Here is a 20353-nt window from a genome sequence, read left to right as displayed (position 1 = left end):
TCCTAAACTCTGTAATTAATTTTTTTCCTTTCTTTATCAACCAATTATCCAGCCCTTACTCGAAGGACAATTCAGGACAAAGCAACCAAGAGTGGAATTTCCTGTGCTTCATCCAAAAAGGAGGTTTGAAGGTTAAAAAAAGGTTAATCAAAAGGTATCAAGTGGGCACAACTTGGGCTGGTTTGCAGAAGGAAAACACTGGGATCCATCATCTGATGGAGCTCCTTCTCAAATCCATTTCTGACACCTACAGAAGCCTCTCCAGGAGTTGTGACAAAGACCTCAGCCATGAACCATTCTCAGGTTTATTGTGCCCAGGACACACATTTTTAGGCCACTTAGACAAAAATTATTGTGCCCAGGACCATTTTTAGGCCACTCAGACCAAAGTTATTGTGCCCAGGACCATTTTTAAGCCACTTAGACCAAAGTTATTGTGCCCAGGGCCAATTTTAGGCCACTTAGACGAAAATTATTGTGCCCAGGACCATTTCTAGGCCACTCAGACCAAAGTTATTGTGCCCAGGACCATTTCTAGGCCACTCAGATCAAAATTATTGTGCCCAGGACCAATTTTAGGCCACTCAGACCAAAGTTATTGTGCCCAGGACCATCTTTAGGCCACTGAGACCAAATTTATTGTGCCCAGGACCATCTTTAGGCCACTTAGACCAAAGTTATTGTGCCCAGGACCATCTTTAGGCCACTGAGACCAAAGTTATTGTGCCCAGGACCATCTTTAGGCCACTTAGACCAAAGTTATTGTGCCCAGGACCAATTTTAGGCCACTCAGACCAAAGTTATTGTGCCCAGAACCATTTTTAGGCCACTCAGACCAAAATTATTGTGCCCAGGACCAATTTTAGGCCACTCAGACCAAAATTATTGTGCCCAGGACCATTTTTAGGCCCCTTAGACCAAAATTATTGTGCCCAGGACCATCTTTAGGCCACTCAGACCAAAGTTATTGTGCCCAGAACCATTTTTAGGCCACTCAGACCAAAGTTATTGTGCCCAGGACCATTTTTAGTTCACTCAGACCAAATTTATTGTGCCCAGGACCAATTTTAGGTCACAGACCAAAGTAATTGTGCCCAGGACCATTTTTAGGCCACTTAGACCAAAATTATTGTGCCCAGGACCATTTTTAGTTCACTCAGACCAAATTTATTGTGCCCAGGACCAGTTTTAGGTCACAGACCAAAGTTATTGTGCCCAGGACCATTTTTAGGCCACTTAGACCAAAGCCTTTGAGGTCAACACTCAAGACAGGCTGTCCCAAGCAGAGCTACCACCAGCTGTAGGAGGACACTCCAACTGATCCCTCCATTCCTCCTTTCCCTGCTACATCATTCCTGGAAAACATGACAAATAAACAAGCAGAGCTGCTGGGACATGTCAGATCTGCAGCTCCACCCCCATTCTGTGGATTAAATAAATAAAAAAAAAGGTCATTGAGCATTCAACATATTTGGAAAGTCTCCTGTGCACAGAGCAGGCACCTCCAGATGTCTCCATTATTTAGCTGGTTGTAATTAGCTGGTTGGGCTAATTGCTCCTGGAGGGATTTAACTCCACTGAGAGAGCTTGACCAGGGCCCAACTGTTGCAGAGCAGGAGCTGCCACTTCTCCCTTTGATTTACACCCCTCATAAAATTTTATGGCCAGATTAGAATGAACTTCACTTGCACTGGGGTTTTATTAAGGAATTTTTTTTTTATGCTGAATAAAAGCAATCAGTGCTGTAATTAATTACAGCTTCAAGATGGACAATCCCTTGGAAGAGTAGGACCCAGCAAGCCCTCCAGAAGAGATCCCTTTGGAGGACCTGCCTCAGCCACCTGAGCCTGGAGTCGTGGGAGAGCAACCATAAAAAAGATACAGCTCAGGGTAGAGTAATTTTGGACAAAGAGGTGCATTTTTATGGCAAACAAGAGAGAACAGGAGGGAGTTGGGGTTGCAGTAAATGGGAGAAGGGAGTGCTTGGTTATCAGTCACTTTGTCTGGAATGTCTTTGAGTTATTTGACTGCTGAGCACGTTCTTATGGAGGGAAAAGTCTATTTTTGAAATAATGAGTTGCTTTGCAGAGATAATTTGGCCACGTAGTGCATTTTTTTTGATAAATTACAGAGCTCCCTGGGCTACACTTCCCTTCACCAACTGTAAAGCTACAACATAAATCCTTTTTTTTTTTCTTCCTTTCTTTCTGCCAGTGAAATACACCCCTGAAAATGGCCTTTAGATCTATACTATGAACACGTGAAAAATTGCAAAGAGAATAAATAAGAGCAATGAAATATTTACCAATTTAGACATCAGTAGCTCAGGGCAGATTGATGGGAAGTGCTTAGATGGGGCTGACAGCCTTTCAGTGACCTCTTGGAAGGTCCTGGATCTTGGAATTCCACAGGCATGTGAGCTCCAGTGGGACCTGGGAGCATCTCAAGCGAGGATTTGGGAATTCCAGGTGTTCAGTGCCTCCCAAGGAGGCTCCAGCTGCCTCCCTTCATGCTGGATGGGAGCACATCACATGCTACATTTCACTCCTGGCCAGGACTTCCCTGCATTTATTGCCTTTTTTTTTTTTTTTTTGTTCTCAGAATTAATGTTTTTGGGCTGCAGAAGCACTTCCCAAGATGGATTTTTCCACTGAGAAGGGCCACTTCATATGGTCAAAGCGTGGGGTTTGGTAGATTTATTTTAAATTAAATAAGTTATTCCATGTGTCCTGGACACAAGCTCTCCATAAAGTAATTTGAAATCCAGGGAGAAAACCCCCAACAGTCTATTTTTTTCAATCCTTGGAGCTGAAATACCGAACCAGTAGTTCATCACCTGGCAAATAAACCTGCCAGCACAAAAGTTTATCCATCATTTTCTGTACCCTGCTTGAACTTCTCCAAAGGGAACTCAGGAGTGCTCTAATTCTCCATCCACTGGTACCAAAAGAAATGAAGACAGAGGACAAAAGGAGGGTGATGAAGGCTATGTCATCTTCCTCTGCCTCCTCCACTGCAGGAACATGAACTTCAGAGCCCACAATTTGGAGGAAAAATCTGCCTTTTCCCCCACAGCATCCCTAATTTGTGGCCCACTTTCTGCAAGTTACAAACAGCCAGACCAATCCCCTCCTTGCTGGGATTTTTTTTTTTTAATTTTTGGCTTGGACAGGGTATTTTTTTTTACAGCAATTTCTCAAACTGTCATTCCAGATTAATAATTACCAATTTTTCTCATTATATACATTCTCTGACACCTCCACAGACTTTGCTTGATGATGTGCCTGTATTGCTCCTTCTAAATGGTAACGTTTCAGTCTTCAAGAAATAAAAGAGAGGGAAGGAGATGAAAAAAGGAACAGCTGTTCCTGAGATCATGGCAAAACAAGCCCCACACTTAGCAGGACCAAACTGTGCTGTGTAACACAGTTATTTTCCTAACTTTTCTAAAATTACCTATTTCCCTGATTTCTTATGTGCAAAAAGAGGCACAAGGCCTTTCCCCCTGTCAAAGTACCACTGTCTGAAGTAATTTAGAAGCTCCTTGGTTGGGCACAAGGAGACCACAAGTGCACAGACAGATTTAAGACATCTCTGAGTTTGTGCAAGGCTCACAAGAATGTGGTTCTTAAGACCACTGTAACCAGAGAAGTGTTTATAGAAGTCCAGCTAAAATCCAAAGCTCTGAGCCAATGACCACCCCAAAAGCAACACAGCTGGGAGTCAGCTTGGCACATGTGCCAGGGTGGTTTGGGGGGCAAGGAGGGGCACCAGTGGTGCTCACAGGCACAAGGGTAGAACAGGGACAAGGTCAGAAATCAGGCAGTGGGAATCTCTCTCACAGCTGCTGGAGACACTGATAAACCAGCCTGGTACATCACACCTGGCACATCACACCTGGTACATCATACTGGCACATCACACCTGGCACATCACACCTGGCACATCTCACCTGGTCCATCACACCTGGCACATCATACCTGGTCCATCATACTGGTACATCACACCTGGTACATCAGACCTGGCATATCAGACCTGGTACATCACACCTGGCACATCATACTGGTACATCACACCTGGTACATCAGACCTGGTACATCACACCTGGCACATCTCACCTGGTACATCAGACCTGGTACATCACACCTGGTACATCAGACCTGGCACATCATACTGGTACATCAGACCTGGTACATCATACTTGGTACGTCACACCTGGTACATCAGACCTGGTATATCACACCTGGCACATCACACCTGGCACATCATACTGGTACATCAGACCTGGCACATCATACCTGGTACATCACACCTGGTACATCACACCTGGCGTATCAGACCTGGTACATCATACCTGGTACATCAGACCTGGCACATGATACTGGTACATCAGACCTGGTACATCATACTTGGTACATCACACCTGGCACATCATACTGGTACATCAGACCTGGTACATCATACCTGGTACATCATACTGGTACATCATACCTGGTACATCACACCTGGTACATCAGACCTGGTATATCACACCTGGTACATCACACCTGGTACATCACAACTGGTACATCAGACCTGGTACATCACACCTGGTACATCATACTGGTACATCATACCTGGTACATCACACCTGGTACATCAGACCTGGTATATCACACCTGGTACATCACACCTGGTACATCATACCTGGTACATCGGACCTGGTACATCACACCTGGCACATCTCACCTGGTACATCAGACCTGGTATATCACACCTGGTACATCACACCTGGTACATCATACTGGTACATCAGACCTGGCACATCATACTGGTACATCACACCTGGTACATCAGACCTGGTGCATCACACCTGGTACATTATACCTGGTACATCACACCTGGTACATCACACCTGGTACATCAGACCTGGTACAGCACACCTGGCACATCTCACCTGGTCCATCACACCTGGCACACCACACCTGGTACATCACGCCTGGTCCATCATACTGGTACATCACACCTGGCACATCACACCTGGCACATCACACCTGGTACATCACACCAGACTGGTGCTGGCACCATCCCAGCCTTGGCCAGTGCTGCATCCCAAACTGGAACATGCAGGAATTGGGGTATGCAGGTGGAAGGATTTTATACTCCTGCACTTATTCTGCATAAAATACCATTGTACAATAAGTGTAAGAACTGTCAGAAAGGAAAAAAATCTTCTTTATATGCTATTAAAGTTTCCTCCAATGTCAGCCTAAGCAGGGCTTATAAAAATACATATATATGCACACAGATTGTACTATTTCCTTAAATGGAGGAATTTCTATGGCATTATAACTAGAAGGCACCTTTCCTTCATTTCTCCTCTCCAGATCTTTCACTTAACTATTTTTTTGCCATGTTTTAAGTCTGTTTAATTTTCAGTATTTAGTGGCAAGGTGCATCTAGGCAGGGAATGCACCGCAGGGCACTTTGGGCCAGCAGCTCTCACTGACTGATGTGGGTGCTGGATTGTTGAGGCATCTGCAAGGGCATGATGAGAAATTCAGAGCAGTCTAAATTGGACTCCCAGGCCCTGGTTTTCCCCCAGACAAGGGGAAATTGTGTCTGTACCACTTATTTCACTGACCATTAATGCTATTCCTAGAGGACCCCTCATTCAGATGTGCTTTCTCCTGCTTCTTCCACTCCATCCCTTAGACAAGACTGTGTAGTTTCCTGTAATAGCTTTTTCCCACGTTTTAATGGCTGCAACAACCAGAGAAGTCAGAAAGATACAGCTTTTATTTCAAAAATACAGATCTGAAAGAACACAAGAGGGGCTGCATTGGGTCAGAGCTCCACACAGGCTTCGTGGTGGGGAGCAGCTGCAGTTTAGGGACAATTTCAAGGGCCAGAGCGTGGAGTGATCCCTCCCACTGCACTCCTCCTGCAATCAGCTCCTCTCCTCAAAGACCACCATGGTTTAGCAACCACTGAGAGCTGCACTAATCAAAATATATCTCATTTCTCTCCAAAATCCTTTCATAGCCTCGACCTCCACGGCATCCGGTGACGAGTTCCACACTCCAAACATTATTGCAGGGAAATAATATTTCTTTGGAAAGCTGCTGCTTGCTGACATTGCTGGGACAAGCCTGGGAATGCTCACGGGGGAGAGCCAGGGGTGGATCCTTCAGTTCTGGGACCCAGCTGCAGATTTGGAACCAGCTGGGCAGGCTCATCCCTGGAAGAAAAGCAGCGATGCTGAGTCGGCATCTCGTGGCCAAGAGGGACAACCAGACACTCACCCTTCCCTTTCTGACATGGCTTTGGTTTGGAAGCAGATATGAGATGGGAACTTTGCCAGTATTGCCAAATGAAGCCTTCCTGGGGTGGATCCAGAAAAAGCCAGGACTGTCTGGGCTTGCAGAAGGTGCCCTGTGTGGGTTTTATCTGAGATTTCGGTGCTGGGTCATTTCCTCTCCCCCATGAAGGTTTGGACAGTCAGCAAAGGGAGAGGAGCAGCCACCTGGCAGCAGCTTCACATTCTAGTTCTGCCAGGGATGGTTTGGCACTTCAGTGGCCTGTTTTATGTGCTTTAAGTGGTTCTGGTTTTTCAGAAGCAGCTGAGCTCTCAATCTCCTGAAGGCATTTCCTCTGACAGCCAAAGATTTGTGTTTATTTTAAAAAAGCAAAATGAAAGTAAACAACAAAATTTGCTTTTTTTTTTTTTTCATGAGAGAAAAGACTCCATAGAGAAAAAGACTCCAGTAAAAGGCTGTGGGGTAGAATCAGGCAGTCTCCAGAATGGATCATCCAACTCCTAAACCTATATGGAGACCTGTATAAAACCCTTCATAGACCTTTATAACAAACAAGTGCCCAGAGTTGGCTGCAGGTATGAAGTGCTGGCACAATTATTCCTTTCCAAATAATATATAGAGCATTTGTCAACTTAATAAATACATTAAGAACCAAATGAACAACATTTCTTTACATCAGGTAAAAAATCTGTGCCATTTCTGCTTCAAATACCTACAGAGCTGTAGCCACACAGGTCAGTATGGAAGGATGGGAAGTTCTTGGCCCCTTCTTGCCTCTCATTATTTTACCTGTAATAAAACTCCACCAAGCCCCAGCCTCGAGTTGACCCATTCAGCTGGAAATCTGCAATGCACTCATGGAAAACTCCACTCCCCACCAGGCCATTGAACACCACGGGGCAGGTCTGCCTGTCCAGCAAAGCAGAAACAGCAAACGTCTTGCCACCTTGGAGAAGAGAAGAAAGGGAACAATGTCACCAGCCTTCAGTGGTGGTTCAGCTCAAAAATCCCAGTATTTCTTGTATTTGTGAATGGTTTCCTCTTAGAAGAGGTGACAGGTCTGTCTGCTTTGTAATTTCAGTAAAACCTTTGCTCAACTGTATTTTCTGCTGAATCCACCTCAGGATGTGTGTTCTGACACCCAAAAACTGAAAATCAAGTAATTTATGTGGACAAGCACAAGCAAGAGTCAGCACAAAGAGAAGGTGCAACTCTCCCTCTGGGAACAGTGGCCTGGAATGCTGATCCTGCAGTGCACACACTCAGTTTTACCTGTGGCAAACCACACCTGTAACTTCATTTTACCCCATGGTACAGAGGAGGATCTGGATGATCTTTAAGGTCCTTTCCAACTCAAACCATTCCATGGTTTTTTGATTTTAAGTAAATTTTTTTAAGGTGTAAGGTGTGTTATGGGTTCACATATTCAGCTTTTGGATTTGCTTTTAGGATCAAAAGGAATTCCAGTGAAGATTCATTGAGGTGTGTTGTTGGTTCATACATTCAGTTTTTGGATTTGCTTTTAGGATCAAAAGGAATTCCAGTGAAGATTCATTCAGGTGTGTTATTGGTTCATACATTCAGCTTTTGGATTTGCTTTTAGGATCAAAAGGAATTCCAGTGAAGATTCATTCAGGTGTGTTATGGGTTCACACATTCAGCTTTTGGATTTGCTTTTAGGATCAAAAGGAATTCCAGCAAAGATTCTTTCCTTCCCTAAATTAGCTGCATCCCACCAGGCTGAAGGCACTTGGGGCACCCTGAGCTTACCAGCAGTGAAGCTGACTCCATACTCCTCCTGGATGAGCCCATCCTCAGCCAGGGCAGCCAGGGAGGCGTTGGACCACTCGATGCCAGCCTTGCTGCCATCAGGGAAGAACACGTAACCCACAGCAAGGCTGGAGAGGAGACAAATGGAGCAGAGCTCAGGTTCAACCAAAACTCCCCTGCACCAGCACAAAGGTTGAGAGAATTGGGATTGTTCAGCCTAGAGACGAGAAGGCTCTGGGGAGACCTCAGAGCAACTTTCAGTCCCTAAAGGGGCTCCAAGAGAGCTGGAGGGGGACTTGGGATACAGGATGGAAGAGACAGGACAAGAGGGAATGGCTTCCCTCTGCCAGAGGCAGGGTTAGATGGGATATTAAGGAGAAATCTTTCCCTGTGAGGGTGGTGAGACCCTGGCACAGGCTGCCCAGAGAAGCTGTGGCTGCCCCATCCATGGGAGTGTCCAAGGCCATGGTTTGATGGGGCTTGGAGCAACCACGGGCTCAGGGCCATTGGTCTTTAATCTTCTGGATGAACAGAGCACCAGTCAGCAAGGCTGGGCTCCCTGTGGAATGCTCCTGCAGTGGGACACACCTTCTTGAACCCCTGGAAGTGCTCAGGTGGTGCCTGTGAATCATCTGGACAGTCAGAGCAGCAGCTGCACCAGCCCAGAAGGGACTCAGGGCAAAGGAAGCCATGGAGGACAAAAACTGCCCTTGGGACTAAATGCAAATGGAAAATTGGGTGAAGGGAGTGGGGAGGAACAAGAGGATGTGGATGCAAACTGGGCTTCAAGGTGCAAACAAGGATGTGCACATTGGTGTCCTGCAGAGCAGCTTCTGCCACCTCTAAGAGCTTTTGTCACCTTAAGTGCTTTTATCTTTGGTTACTTACTTAGTTGTGGTAGCTGGAATATTAATGACTGTTAAATGTGTTGCAGTCCCATCCTGCAAGAGATAAAGAGAGGAAAACCAGCCAAATTTGGGCAGATTCATCTCTGTGGGTCATTCACTGGCTCGAGCAGTGAATAGAACTCAGGTTATGCAACATGCTCTGACTTCATCCTTTAAAACCCTCCCAGCACATCTTCCATGGAAGTCTGGCTGCAAATGAGAGTTCAAGAACATAAACCAAAAGCATTAAGGATAAACTAAGGACATTAAGGACAATGAGAGGAGGGAAATAAGGTTTATGTCCAAGAACATCAACCAAAAACATTTAAGGATAAAGTAAGGACATTAAGGACAACAAGAGGAGGGAAACAACACCTGCAAAGATGTGCAAAAGTGATGGGCCCTTCTCTCACCAGACATCTAAGCTACATTCCATGCCTGAGAACAGCATACAGGAAAAATATTAAATAAGAAGGAACAGGAATCTTGGAGTTTTTCTAATTTCTCTTCTGTCTTTCAGTCTGGATCCCTTCATGCTCCACTTGGGCTGCTCTGAGGCAAATTTAAGCCTACTCTCTGATGATATAAATGTACAGACACTCAGGGTATGAGGACTCCAAACTTCAAACAGCAATAAAGCTCTTAGCAGAGTCAGATGGCTTTTAATTAGGAGAAGAACAGCCACAGTTCCTTTAAGTCCTGACTAGCTATGATGAAATGATGGATATCTGATTAAACTCCTCCTGGTGCCACAGCACAGGTTTATTAAAAGGTACACAGGCACATGTTAAATCCTGTTAAATGCAAATATGTGGCATATTTTCCAAGCTGTGCTTTAGTGTTGGCCAGCACATATCTGGGAAAAGGACTTTTGTTCTGAATTCAGTCCTAACTCCTGCCGTGCTGCCTCTAATGGAAATACAGATTTCCTCACGCCTGGGTTGGCAGAGGAAATGCCATTTGAGGAGCATCTGGTGGGCTTGGCTGGCAGCTGGCAGGGCCAGCCCTCAGCATTTCCCTGGGCTGTGCTCTGCCAGCAGCTCTGACTCTGCTCCAGCACAGTCACAAGGGCAAAGGGAGACTCAGAGCTGAGCACAGGCAGGAATATTTGCTGAGTGCTGTCACCAAGGCTCAGGATGCTTCAGACACCTCAGGCTCCCAATTAGTGGGAGGCAGCACTGCAGGGACTGGGGGCTGGGGACTGGCAGCAGCTGAGAATCCATCCTGTAAAGCTGCTCATCTCATTTGATTTGAAAAAGCCAAAACAAACAGTTTCAAGTCACCCAAACGACTTTTGGTTTCACAGACTATTCTGAGCTGGAAGGACTCACAAGGATCATCGAGTCCAACTCTTCAGTGAGTGGCCCACACAAGGGATTGAACCCATGACCTTGGCATTATTACAACCAAGTTTTAACCAATTGAGCTGATCTCAGGGTTCAACCAATGTGGGAAAATCTGGTTTTATACACACAGCTCTGCTTTTGAGAGCTGCTCCCAACACTGGTAAGTGCTGCTGATGGCACCTCATTGCACACTGAGTGCTCCCAACACCTTCTTTCTGGATACCTAAATATGCCTGGCAAGCTCAGAGACAATTTCATGGTCAAGCAGCACAAGTTTAGTGTGTTAATACCCACTTCAAAGTGTGCCAAAATCATGACATAACGGTAAATCTCAGCCCAGTTCCGGACACCTGCAAAAAGAGAACAGAATCACACAATCCAAAGCTCCCAATTCCTGGAAAATGTCAGGTCCTAGTATTTGATTTGACATTAACTCTGGAGAAAGAACTATCCAATAACTGAGAGCATTATAAGCATATCCATGTCCCCAAACTAGTTAATGGTGTTTCCTGTGAAATATCCTCATGCCCAGTGATGAAAGTGGTTATTTTGAAAGCTAATCCTGGGGGAAGACCCTACTGAAGGTATTCCCAAGAGAGGGAATTCTCTGTGCTGCTGTTACCATAGGAGTGACTCCGAACCCCTCGCAGGGAAAGCTCAGTTGGGTCCTGGGTTTCTATTTGGATTTTTCCAACGGACTGACCCCACTGCTCGTGTCGGAAATGCTGCTCCCTTTGTCTGGAAGAAAAGAAAGAGAAAAATCAGCACAGGTCAAATCCCCAAGCCTCCTCAAGAAGCCACTCTGATGGATTTACAGCCCAAAAATGAAGATTTCAGAACATTTGGATCACAGCCCTGCCAGATTTTACACACTCGGTGCTTGTGATTGACACAATCACTTTTACATGCTCCAGTTTTGCCAAATAATGAGACACCTGAGGAGGAAACAACAGCAAATTCCCACCTGACAGACTATAAAAACACCCTTTATTTGAAAAAATGCTGGGCTGCCAAATTGTTGCTGCTTAGAATCACAGAATCATAGAATCGATTGGGTTGGAAAAGACCTCCAAGGTCATCGAGTCCAACCCTTGGGCCAACTCCAGTCCCTTTACCAGATCATGGCACTCAGTGCCACGGCCAATCTGTGTTTAAAAATCTCTAGGGATGGTGAATCCACCCCCTCTCTGGGCAGCCCATTCCAATGCCTGAGCACTCTCTCTGTAAAGAATTTTTTTCTGATATCCAACTTCAATTTCCCCTGGCAGAGCTTGTGCCCATCGTGCCCCCTTGTCCTATTGCTGAGTGCCTGGGAGAAGAGACCAACCCCCACCTGGCCAGAACTTCCCTTCAGGGAGTTCCAGACAGTGCTGAGGTCACCTCTGAGCCTCCTCTTCTCCAGGCTAAACACCCCCAGCTCCCTCAGCCTCTCCCCACAGCACTTGTGCTCCAGTCCCTTCTCCAGCCTCGTTGCTCTTCTCTGGCCCCGCTCCAGCCCCTCAATCTCTTTCCTCAACTGAGGGGCCCAGAACTGAACACAACACTCAAGGTGTGGCCTCCCCAAGGCAGAGTCCAGGGGAAGGGTCACTGCCCTGGGCCTGCTGGCCACGCTAGTTTGGATCCAGGCCAGGATCCCACTGGCCTTCTTGGCCACCTGGGCACACTGTTGGCTCCTGTTGAGATTCCTGGCCCTCAGTCCCCCCAGGTTCCTCTGCCTGGCTGCTCTCCAGCCACTCTGTGCCCAGCCTGGAGCGCTGCAGGAGGTTGTTGTGGCCAAAGGGCAGGACCTGCACTTGGCCTTGTTGAACTTCATCCCATTGGAATCAGCCCATCTCTCCAGTCTCTCCAGATCCCTCTGCAGAGCCCTCCTGCCTTCCAGCAGGTCGACACTCCCTCCCAACTAGAAATCAGCAGCTCTCACCAAAGACCATATGTTATTGGTAGATATGTCTCCAGCATTTATTTAGACAACACACTCCTGTTTTCTTCTCATTTTTTAGCACTTAAAAGCTTGTATAATAATTAAAACACCCACTTTAGCTCTTCTTTCACATAATTATATTTAATTTTTTAGTTATACCTGAACCATTGACTTTGGAAACTGCCTAAATCAAGGAAAAAAAGGCAAAATAAATATTCCAAATGGCCAAGGTTTTAGGGAGCAAAACTCTGGGCAGGTTTGTTCATCCACATCTTTGGAAGATCCTGTCTCTGTGTAGGACCCTCCTCAGAGGCTGCCAGGTCTGGTGTGGTATTGAAACCAGGAGACACTTCAAATTAAACCCACTTCCTAAAATCAACTATAACACACAACAGACCTTGAAGAGACCTGCAGAAAAATTGCTGTTAACCCCAGAGGACATAAATCTTGCCTCTCACTTTTTGACCCTCTGGAAGAGCTCCATGGTCCACGGTTCCTGGGCAAGAGCTCGTGCAAATGTGCCTGGGTGACTGTCAACATTAAAGTTAAAAACTTCTGTGAAGTTCTCCCAACTAGGAAAAGAGGGGAAGAAATAAAAAAAAACATTATTAGCTTTCAGTTCACACCATGCCAAGTTGTGCACTTGCTACTCTGTCAGAGTTAATCTTTGTATTTCATTGGAAAACTCTGATTTTTGGCGTTTTAAATGAACCATGAGCTGACTGTACAACCCAAAGCAAAGGGGAAACACTTACTGCAAAGTGAATTTAACTGGCACAAGTTCACCTTCCTCTTCACTCCACTGCTGTCTGTAGGACCCTTTCCTGGAAGAAAAGCACCATAATTTTATATCACTCCTAAACAACCAGCAAAATGTTCCTCACATGTTTGGGAATGGATGGAATGGACAACAATGCAGAAAAATGATGTTATTGTGTGCTAAGGTAGAATGGTGATACCACCAGAGATATTTACAGTCCTTGAAAATCAGTCTGTGTTAGTTACCAAATGGCTTTGGGTTCAAGTTGGTTAAATAGAATTCCAGAGGGTGCTGACAAAGCCTTGGCCTGAAGTGTAGATAAATGGAAGCTGAGAATGCTGCAATACCTGAGCAATCCATCAAAGCTGATTTTCCAGCAATTTGGGGCCTCCAGGTATTCAATGGTGAGGCCTCCACCACTCCAGGCCTCTTCAGCTTCATCCTGCACCATCATGTTGGGATGTTGTGGGTGCTAAAAAGAGGAAACATTTCAGGTAAATATTGGTTTGATTCAACTGTGAGGATGCAACAGGAGTGGATTCCTCCTCTGATGGTCCTCTGCAGGAGGAACAAGGGGTTGAATTCTTTTCAGCTTCAATTTGATGAAACTCTAGAATGATTTTAATGCATGAAAGCTCCCCAAACTCTTCATCTTCTCTCTGAAAAATATGCCTTGTTCCCCTCTATAAAAGAGTTTCTGCCTCTTGCTGTACAGAAAGATCCCAGAATATCTTGAATTTGGCTGTCAGTTCTAAGAAACAAAGCTACAAACTATCTTATTATACTAAATATTACTCAAAACTTCAAAATAATGCACATCATTCTTCTCTTCTTTTTTTTTTCTATATTCTGCAAATAGGATTTCTCCTGCTTTTTCTGGTCATGGCTACTTAGCAAAAGAAATGTGTGCATAGAGATAGTTGAGTGTGTCAGATTTTCTCTGCTTTCCTCAGTAGCCAACTATTAACAAAAAAGGAAAATCCACAGGCAAAATATGTGATTAATACAGTTTTCTTTTCAGCAAGAATGAAGTAGATGTGCTTTAAATCCCTAAAATCTTTCTGGTTTAGCTCAGTTGGTTAAAACTTGGTTGTAACAATGCCAAGGTCATGGGTTCAATCCCCTCTGTGGGGCATTGACTTAAGAGTTGGACTTGATGATCCTTGTGGGTCCTTCCAACTCAGAATAATCTGAGATTCTGTGATATCTGTAAAGAGGCAATTCCACAATGTTTTTTTACAGCATTGACTCATTAAAAAGGGAGGAAAAAAATCACTACAATGTAACTAATTAACCATGTGCTGCACCTCATGGGAAAGGCTGGATGCTCAAATTCTTATCAAGCTATTTTTTTAGAAAATATGCTGGGTTTTGCACATTATGGGAAAAAGGGACTGAGTGGCAGATGCTACTGAAAGCAAAATGAGACAGAATCATCACTCTGACAGGCTCCACCACCGTCCTTGGACACAGCACTGGTGGGATGGCAATGGGGGAAAACACAGCACTGGTGGGATGGCAATGGGGATGACAATGCAGAGAACATTAAGATTCCCTTGGGATCCTACCAGGGGTCCAAGAGAGGAGTTCAGCCCTGCCCCTGGATGTCACACACTTACTTCAAAGTCCCCTATGCCCTCCAGCCTGAGGAAGAGCCACATCTCACAGATGCCAGCGGGGCGCTTGGCCAGCCGGGCGATCACAAAGCTCCGGTTGGTCTCTGCAAAGCCGGTGAAGTACACGGAGTCCAGAGCCTGGGCAAAGGGAAATGCAGGTCAGCTCCAGTTGCAGGCAGGAAAGGGAGGGCAGAAGTCAGGCAGTCTTTTTTTTTTTTTGCCATAGACTTCTTAAGAATCCATTTTTACTTTCAGTTTTGTACTCAAGCAAACAGACATATTGTAAGAAGCAGAGAAATCCCAAGACTGGACAGCTCAGGGTTGGACTCGATGATCTTGGAGGTCTTTTCCAACCTAATCTATGATTCTATGATTCAAAAATTCCTCAGATCCACAACATTCAGATAATAATCACAAAAGAATTTTTCCTTTCTTTTTTGCCCATTTCCTCACCAAGGCAAAGACAGGGAGCAGAGAGGAACAGAAGAGAAGCAGTTCCAGAGGGGGAAGAAAATCACAGCATGATAACCACGGACAAGATGAAATATTATCCTGAACTAAGATGATTAATTGGTAACAAGAAGCTCCCTTGACCAAAATCCTTATAAAGTGTGTCCTCACAAGGAGTGTTTGTCAGGATGAAATTCAACCATGAAGATGCTGTTTTTCCACCAAGCTCCAAACTGTGCATGGGATACTTTACATGTAGATGAAACAGAACTGAAAAGGAAAAAGGATAAGAAAGAAGGTCATAGGAAATGTAGGATTTTAACATGGTCAGAGGCTGAGTTGATGTAGGGAAAATCTTAATACTGCTGGAACAGAAGGGTTCAAGTGCAAACTCAGATGTGCATTTGTGGAGAACTCTCTCAAAGTGAAGTTCTAAGAGCTGGAATGTGGAAATTAAGATTTCTGGGCATAGGTTAAGTTCACCTTCTAAAACATTAGCCTTGTAAAATGATATAAAATCAGATTATTATGCATAAAGGTAAGGGGGGGATTTTGAGGGCACAGAATCTGGAAATGAATACAAAATAAAACTCTAGTGGAAAAATTTAGAGACACCAGCTCTGGTTTTAGGCCTCTCTTGGAAGTGTTGGAGGAGCAGAGAGGAAAGCACAGACCCCTTGGCTCTGTCTCAAAGCACCCTGGGTGTGAGTTGGATTTGGAAGATGTTGTCACTCCTGCCCTATCAAATCTATTTGAGACTGGTACATTAATTCAAACCCTCCAAGCAGCAGTTTAATTAGCAGAGAGGAAAAGCTGTGGGAAAGGGTTTCTTTTTTCTTAAAGGCCAAACTGAAGCCTGAATGCATTTTATAAATAATATGACTTAAGAATTCCCCGAAAACTCCAGGAAATGTGAGCTGATTTTTCACTGAAATTACCTGGGATCAAAAATCTCATTTTGGCATTTGCAAGCTGAATCTTGATGAGGAAAATCAAGGGAAATCCTGTCTCATGAGCCTTTCTGCTTCCCCCTCTTACCAAAAAACCCAGCACAGCCCACCCAAAACTCCCTTCTGGGCACAGGGAATATTTTGGCTGGACATGGGCAAGGTACAGGTATCAGACAGAGGGTTTATTATTTACTAAGCAGACAAATACACTTGTAAAATTAGATTCCATTCACTAAATGTGCTAAATTAAAATGCTTCTGTGTGCCATAGCACATCTGCTTTTTCCCACTGACAGCAGCTGGACTGACTAGAGGTGACCCCTCTCCCTGCAAGGTGATGTCCCCTGGATTGATGGAGGGGAAAAGGATGGGGGTGGTGAGGGATGCCAGGTGCCAGGATGCAGGGAAGGGGGGCACCTGAGGGATGGGGGTCCCAGGGGTGGCATGCAGAGGATGCAGAGGGGTGGCAGGTGGAGATGGGGTGGGTCCAAGGATTACAGATTCAAAGGGAAAGGGCATTTCAGGGGGACATGGGTACCATGGGATGCTCGTTCCAGGATTAGGGTGCCAGGGGATCAAGGGGGTGCCGGGCAGGGATATGAGGACAGGGGAGACAGAGGTGCCAGGCAGCGGGAATGGGGTGTGGCAGAAGCAGGTCCCGGGACGGGGGGTCTCAGCATCGGGGGGTACCCGGACACTCACGTGCGGGTCTGGCCGGAGCGGGCGCGGCCGGCGCGGCTCGGCGGTGCCTCCGGAGGCCGCCCGCTGCCTCCAGGCGCCGTGGCAGAGCAGGAGGCAGCCCAGGACCCAGCGCTTGAGCGGGCACCAGGCGCCGGGCGCGGCCGCTCGCCCAGCCCCGAGCAGCGCCAGCAGAGCCCCGGCCACGAGTGCCAGCAACGCGGGCAGCGCCGGCATCGCGCACCGCGCCGGGAGCGGCTCGGGATGGCACCGGGAGCGGCTCGGGATGGCACCGCACCGGGAGCTCTCCGGGACCGCGCCGGGAGTGGCACGGGATGGCACCGGGAGCGGCACAGGATGGCACCGCACCGGGAGCGGCTCGGGATGGCACCGCACCGGGAGCGCTGCGGGACGAGTAGCGCTGCTGACTCCGGCCCCGGCCCCGGCCCCCGCCCCGGCTCCGGCCGCTGCCAAACCCCGCCTCGGGACCGCTCGACGCCCCGTCCCGACATCGCGCATTTCCGCGAGGGGCTTGTCCCGGCCGCCGAGCTCAGCCCGGGAAGTTGCATTCGCTCCTCTTTTAATCAAAGGGAAGTTCAAGCAGCTCCTCCTGCAGAGACGCAGCCGAGTTTCCAGGGAACGCTCCGGGATGAGCGGTGGGGTTTGGGATCTCATCCCTGAGGATGAAAGCTGGGGATGTTCCCAGCTCTTTGGTACGGATGGCTGAAGGAGAGTCAATTTGAGATACGTGAAATAAGTTTTTTACACTAAAGGTGGTAAAACACTGGCACGGGCTGCCCAGAGAGGTGCTGATGCCCCATCCCTGGAAATATTCAAGGCTGGGGTGGATGCAACGTTGTCTAGTTGAAGATGTCCACGGCAGGGGGGAGATGGACTAGATGACCTTTAAAAGGACACTTCCAAATCAAACTATTCTGTGATTTCTGATGCTTTTTATTGGCTCTCGGTGTAAGTGGGCCCTTTGCTTCCTCTCCCTGATGGCTCCAGCCAGCTGGCAGGGAAAAGGCTCAGCACATATTTCATCAAAAGCACCAAAAACCCCCCAATCCAGAGAAGGCACCTCTCGTAGGTACCATTTCTAGCAGCTCTATTAGTCTCCTTTCCCCACACTAAAACAAACCCAACCTCTCAGGAGAGGCTGAAATGCAGCTGATCTCGCTTTGGAGAAAGTTGGGGCTCCCAGAACCCACACTGAGTGGTTTTGACTCCCTACAGACTTCTCTGTTACTTGAAAAAGCATTTATTGCACATTTTCATGCCTTGGTTCAATTGTCCTCAGTTTGGTTTTCTAACCACCTCTGCTGTGGTTTGTGTTTAATGGATCAGTGCTTATGGTTCTTTTGATTTGCTTCTCTGAATTTAACTTGTTTTTTTGTAACCTCCTGAGCTCTGCTGCTCCTTTTTTGGCCTTTATCTACTCTTTGCTGATACTGATGTGCACTTGCATTGCCTCAGTGATTATGTTTCCATTGTTTCTTCAAAAGCTTTTAGCATTTTAGATGTTCTTAAAGTTCCTCAGTTTTACACAGTTCCTCTTTTCTGAGACCAACTCCAACAGTTCTGTGTTTCTTTATCGCTGCCCATGGACCACATCAAATCAAAAGGAGAAGGGCAGAAGGAACCAGAAATTAAGACAATGAGATTCAGAAATTAATTTCTGTCAATCACCATCGCTTCAGTTAATGTCAAAGGGGTACATCTTAAAATTAACCACGTAGGGTAGGCAGAGAGCCAGAGAGAAAATAAGGTTATTTTCTCACTTCAGTGTGTTGTGGAGGGATTGAAAACAGTCTAAAAATAGGAGATGTGGCACAATGTTATCGCCCTGCACCTGCAGCACTGCAGATGTGGTTCAGTCCAGAGAAAGGCTGCAAAGGGAATGGATTATGAAAAACAGCTTTTCTTTTTAGCTGTGATTAGTTTGAATTTAAACACCTTATGACACAAAGCAGAATTCAGTGGGAAAATATCCACACAAATGATAAACCTTTGGGACTTTACAAACATGCACATAATTAAACCCTCTGCCTGAGATGGAAGGGGCTACAACAAATGACAGATTCCTCTAAACTCATCCTTTTATTTCCCAATGCACCCAGGACCAGCTTTGCTGCCCTTTGCCAAACTGTTGGGAGTCCTTCCACAAACCAGTTGAATTTCAGGATTTGCATTTCTGAGGGGAGGATAAATGGGGCGTGAAGATTCCATATGTTGCTCTGCTATGTGAAGCATTCCAGAACTCCCCGAGTCTATGTGAAGGCATTGTGTGTGTCTCCATGGAATCTGGAACACAGATAAGCTCCTGTTCCTTCCTAGGAGGACACGAGACATGGAAACGATTTGTTTTCGTGCAGAGTTGTGTTTCAACAATTCTTAGGTAATTTGTTTGAGGACCTGAAGTTATCTCTGGCAAACAATTTATCTTGGCAATGTTGTTGGTGGTGGGAATGGGTTCCAAACCACCAGGACTTGTAGAAGAACCAAAGTCCTGACATGTCTGGGGATGATTTTTGCATGGATGTTTTTACACTGTGTGTATTAGAACAGGTCTAAGAGCTGCTCCCCAGCTTAGCAAAAGTGTGGGGAGGAAAATATTCAACTGAGTGGTTTATTTTTAAGATCAAGAGGAAACCAAAAACCTGTGACTGATGCACAGCACTAAAATACAATTAAATTAGCTGAATTGAAGGCTTTCTAGTTAGCATAAATTTGCTGGCTTGCTCCTAAACATCTGCAATATTGCCCATCACACTTCTCACTGTGCAGGGAACACTTTAAACAGCACTGCCTCTTTTAAATCCAGCTGCTTGGCAAAGAAAATGGATGTGATAGGACTATATTCCATCAGAAAAAAAACCCCAAAACACTTTGACACCCTCAGAAATCAAGGGCCTGCTAAATCAGATGAAGTGCAGCTCCAAGGTCCAACTTGGTTCTCAAGGTCTTTGCAGTGTGGTGAGAACTGACTGTATTTGCTGTGCAAAACTATCAAGTCTCTCGAGGAGTGTTTGAGCAGAAATCAAAGCCAGGAGAAAAAAAAAAACACATAATGGGCTGGATTTTCAAAACTACATCAGAAATAGCAGCTGGACTCACATCTGTAGCACAAGCTCCAGTTGTGCCTGTGCTTCAAGAAAGTTCAGATCTGGGAGAGAATTTCCTGGTTTCGGTCTGTATCAAAGTTATACGTCATTATATGTGATGTTTCTTTAAAAAATTGCCAAATAACCACCTTGTCTATGCACCTTCTCTCCCCGCGTTGGCACCTGGAGGTGCTGTTAGCCCGTGCCACTGGGTGAGGGTGGCACTTTAGGCTGCCCCGGGGCTGCAGGAACGAGCCATGCACCATCCAGTGGCCAAAGGCTCTACCTACACTCAGGAGAGGAGTTTTCAACATCGGTTCCACCCAAACCGATTGCAAAACTTCCTCTGAATTGGAAGCTCTCATGGATGAGCAGGTGTGGAACTGCTGAAGGTCATGGCCTCTGGCACAACACACACAGTCCTGTTATGGAATCACAGAATCCTTCAGGTTGGAAAAGTCCTCTGAGAACAGAATCCAACTGTTCTCCAGCACTGCCAAAGTCACCACTAACCCATATCCCCAAGTGCTTTTAAATCCCTCCAGGGATGGGGACTCCACCAGCACCCTGGGC

At 46.1% G+C, this 20353-nt stretch overlaps 1 protein-coding gene across 1 annotated transcript; it reads right to left on the bottom strand.

The window, feature by feature from the left end:
• Positions 1-5766: 5766 nt before the first annotated feature.
• Positions 5767-17117, bottom strand: LOC139677412 (uncharacterized). Its single transcript, XM_071567343.1, has 11 exons — positions 16701-17117; positions 14603-14737; positions 13331-13455; positions 12979-13047; positions 12682-12795; positions 10925-11040; positions 10597-10652; positions 8958-9010; positions 8070-8197; positions 7089-7245; positions 5767-6220 (listed from the first exon to the last, which is right to left on the bottom strand). The coding sequence occupies exons 1-11, from the start codon at positions 16911-16913 to the stop codon at positions 6142-6144; spliced, it is 1245 nt and encodes a 414-aa protein (XP_071423444.1). The 5' UTR covers positions 16914-17117; the 3' UTR covers positions 5767-6141.
• Positions 17118-20353: the final 3236 nt, after the last annotated feature.

The sequence above is a fragment of the Pithys albifrons genome, chromosome 12, assembly GCF_047495875.1.
Source record: "Pithys albifrons albifrons isolate INPA30051 chromosome 12, PitAlb_v1, whole genome shotgun sequence".
In the NCBI taxonomy this organism is placed as follows: Eukaryota; Metazoa; Chordata; class Aves; order Passeriformes; family Thamnophilidae; genus Pithys; species Pithys albifrons.
The sequence above is the reverse complement of the archived record's forward strand: the minus strand, read 5'-3'. Positions and strand labels throughout refer to the sequence as shown.

What these genes read in the sequence shown, in the direction of transcription:
- LOC139677412 (XM_071567343.1), bottom strand. Translation starts at nt 16,913, where the DNA reads ATGCCGGCGCTGCCCGCGTTGCTGGCACTCGTGGCCGGGGCTCTGCTG. An exon ending in TGGAGTCAGCTTCACTGCTG is followed by an intron (nt 7,246 to 8,069) that starts GTAAGCTCAGGG and finishes CTCTTCTCCAAG; the next exon opens with GTGGCAAGACGTTTGCTGTT. An exon ending in TTGGTGGAGTTTTATTACAG is followed by an intron (nt 6,221 to 7,088) that starts GTAAAATAATGA and finishes CTTTTCTTCCAG; the next exon opens with GGATGAGCCTGCCCAGCTGG.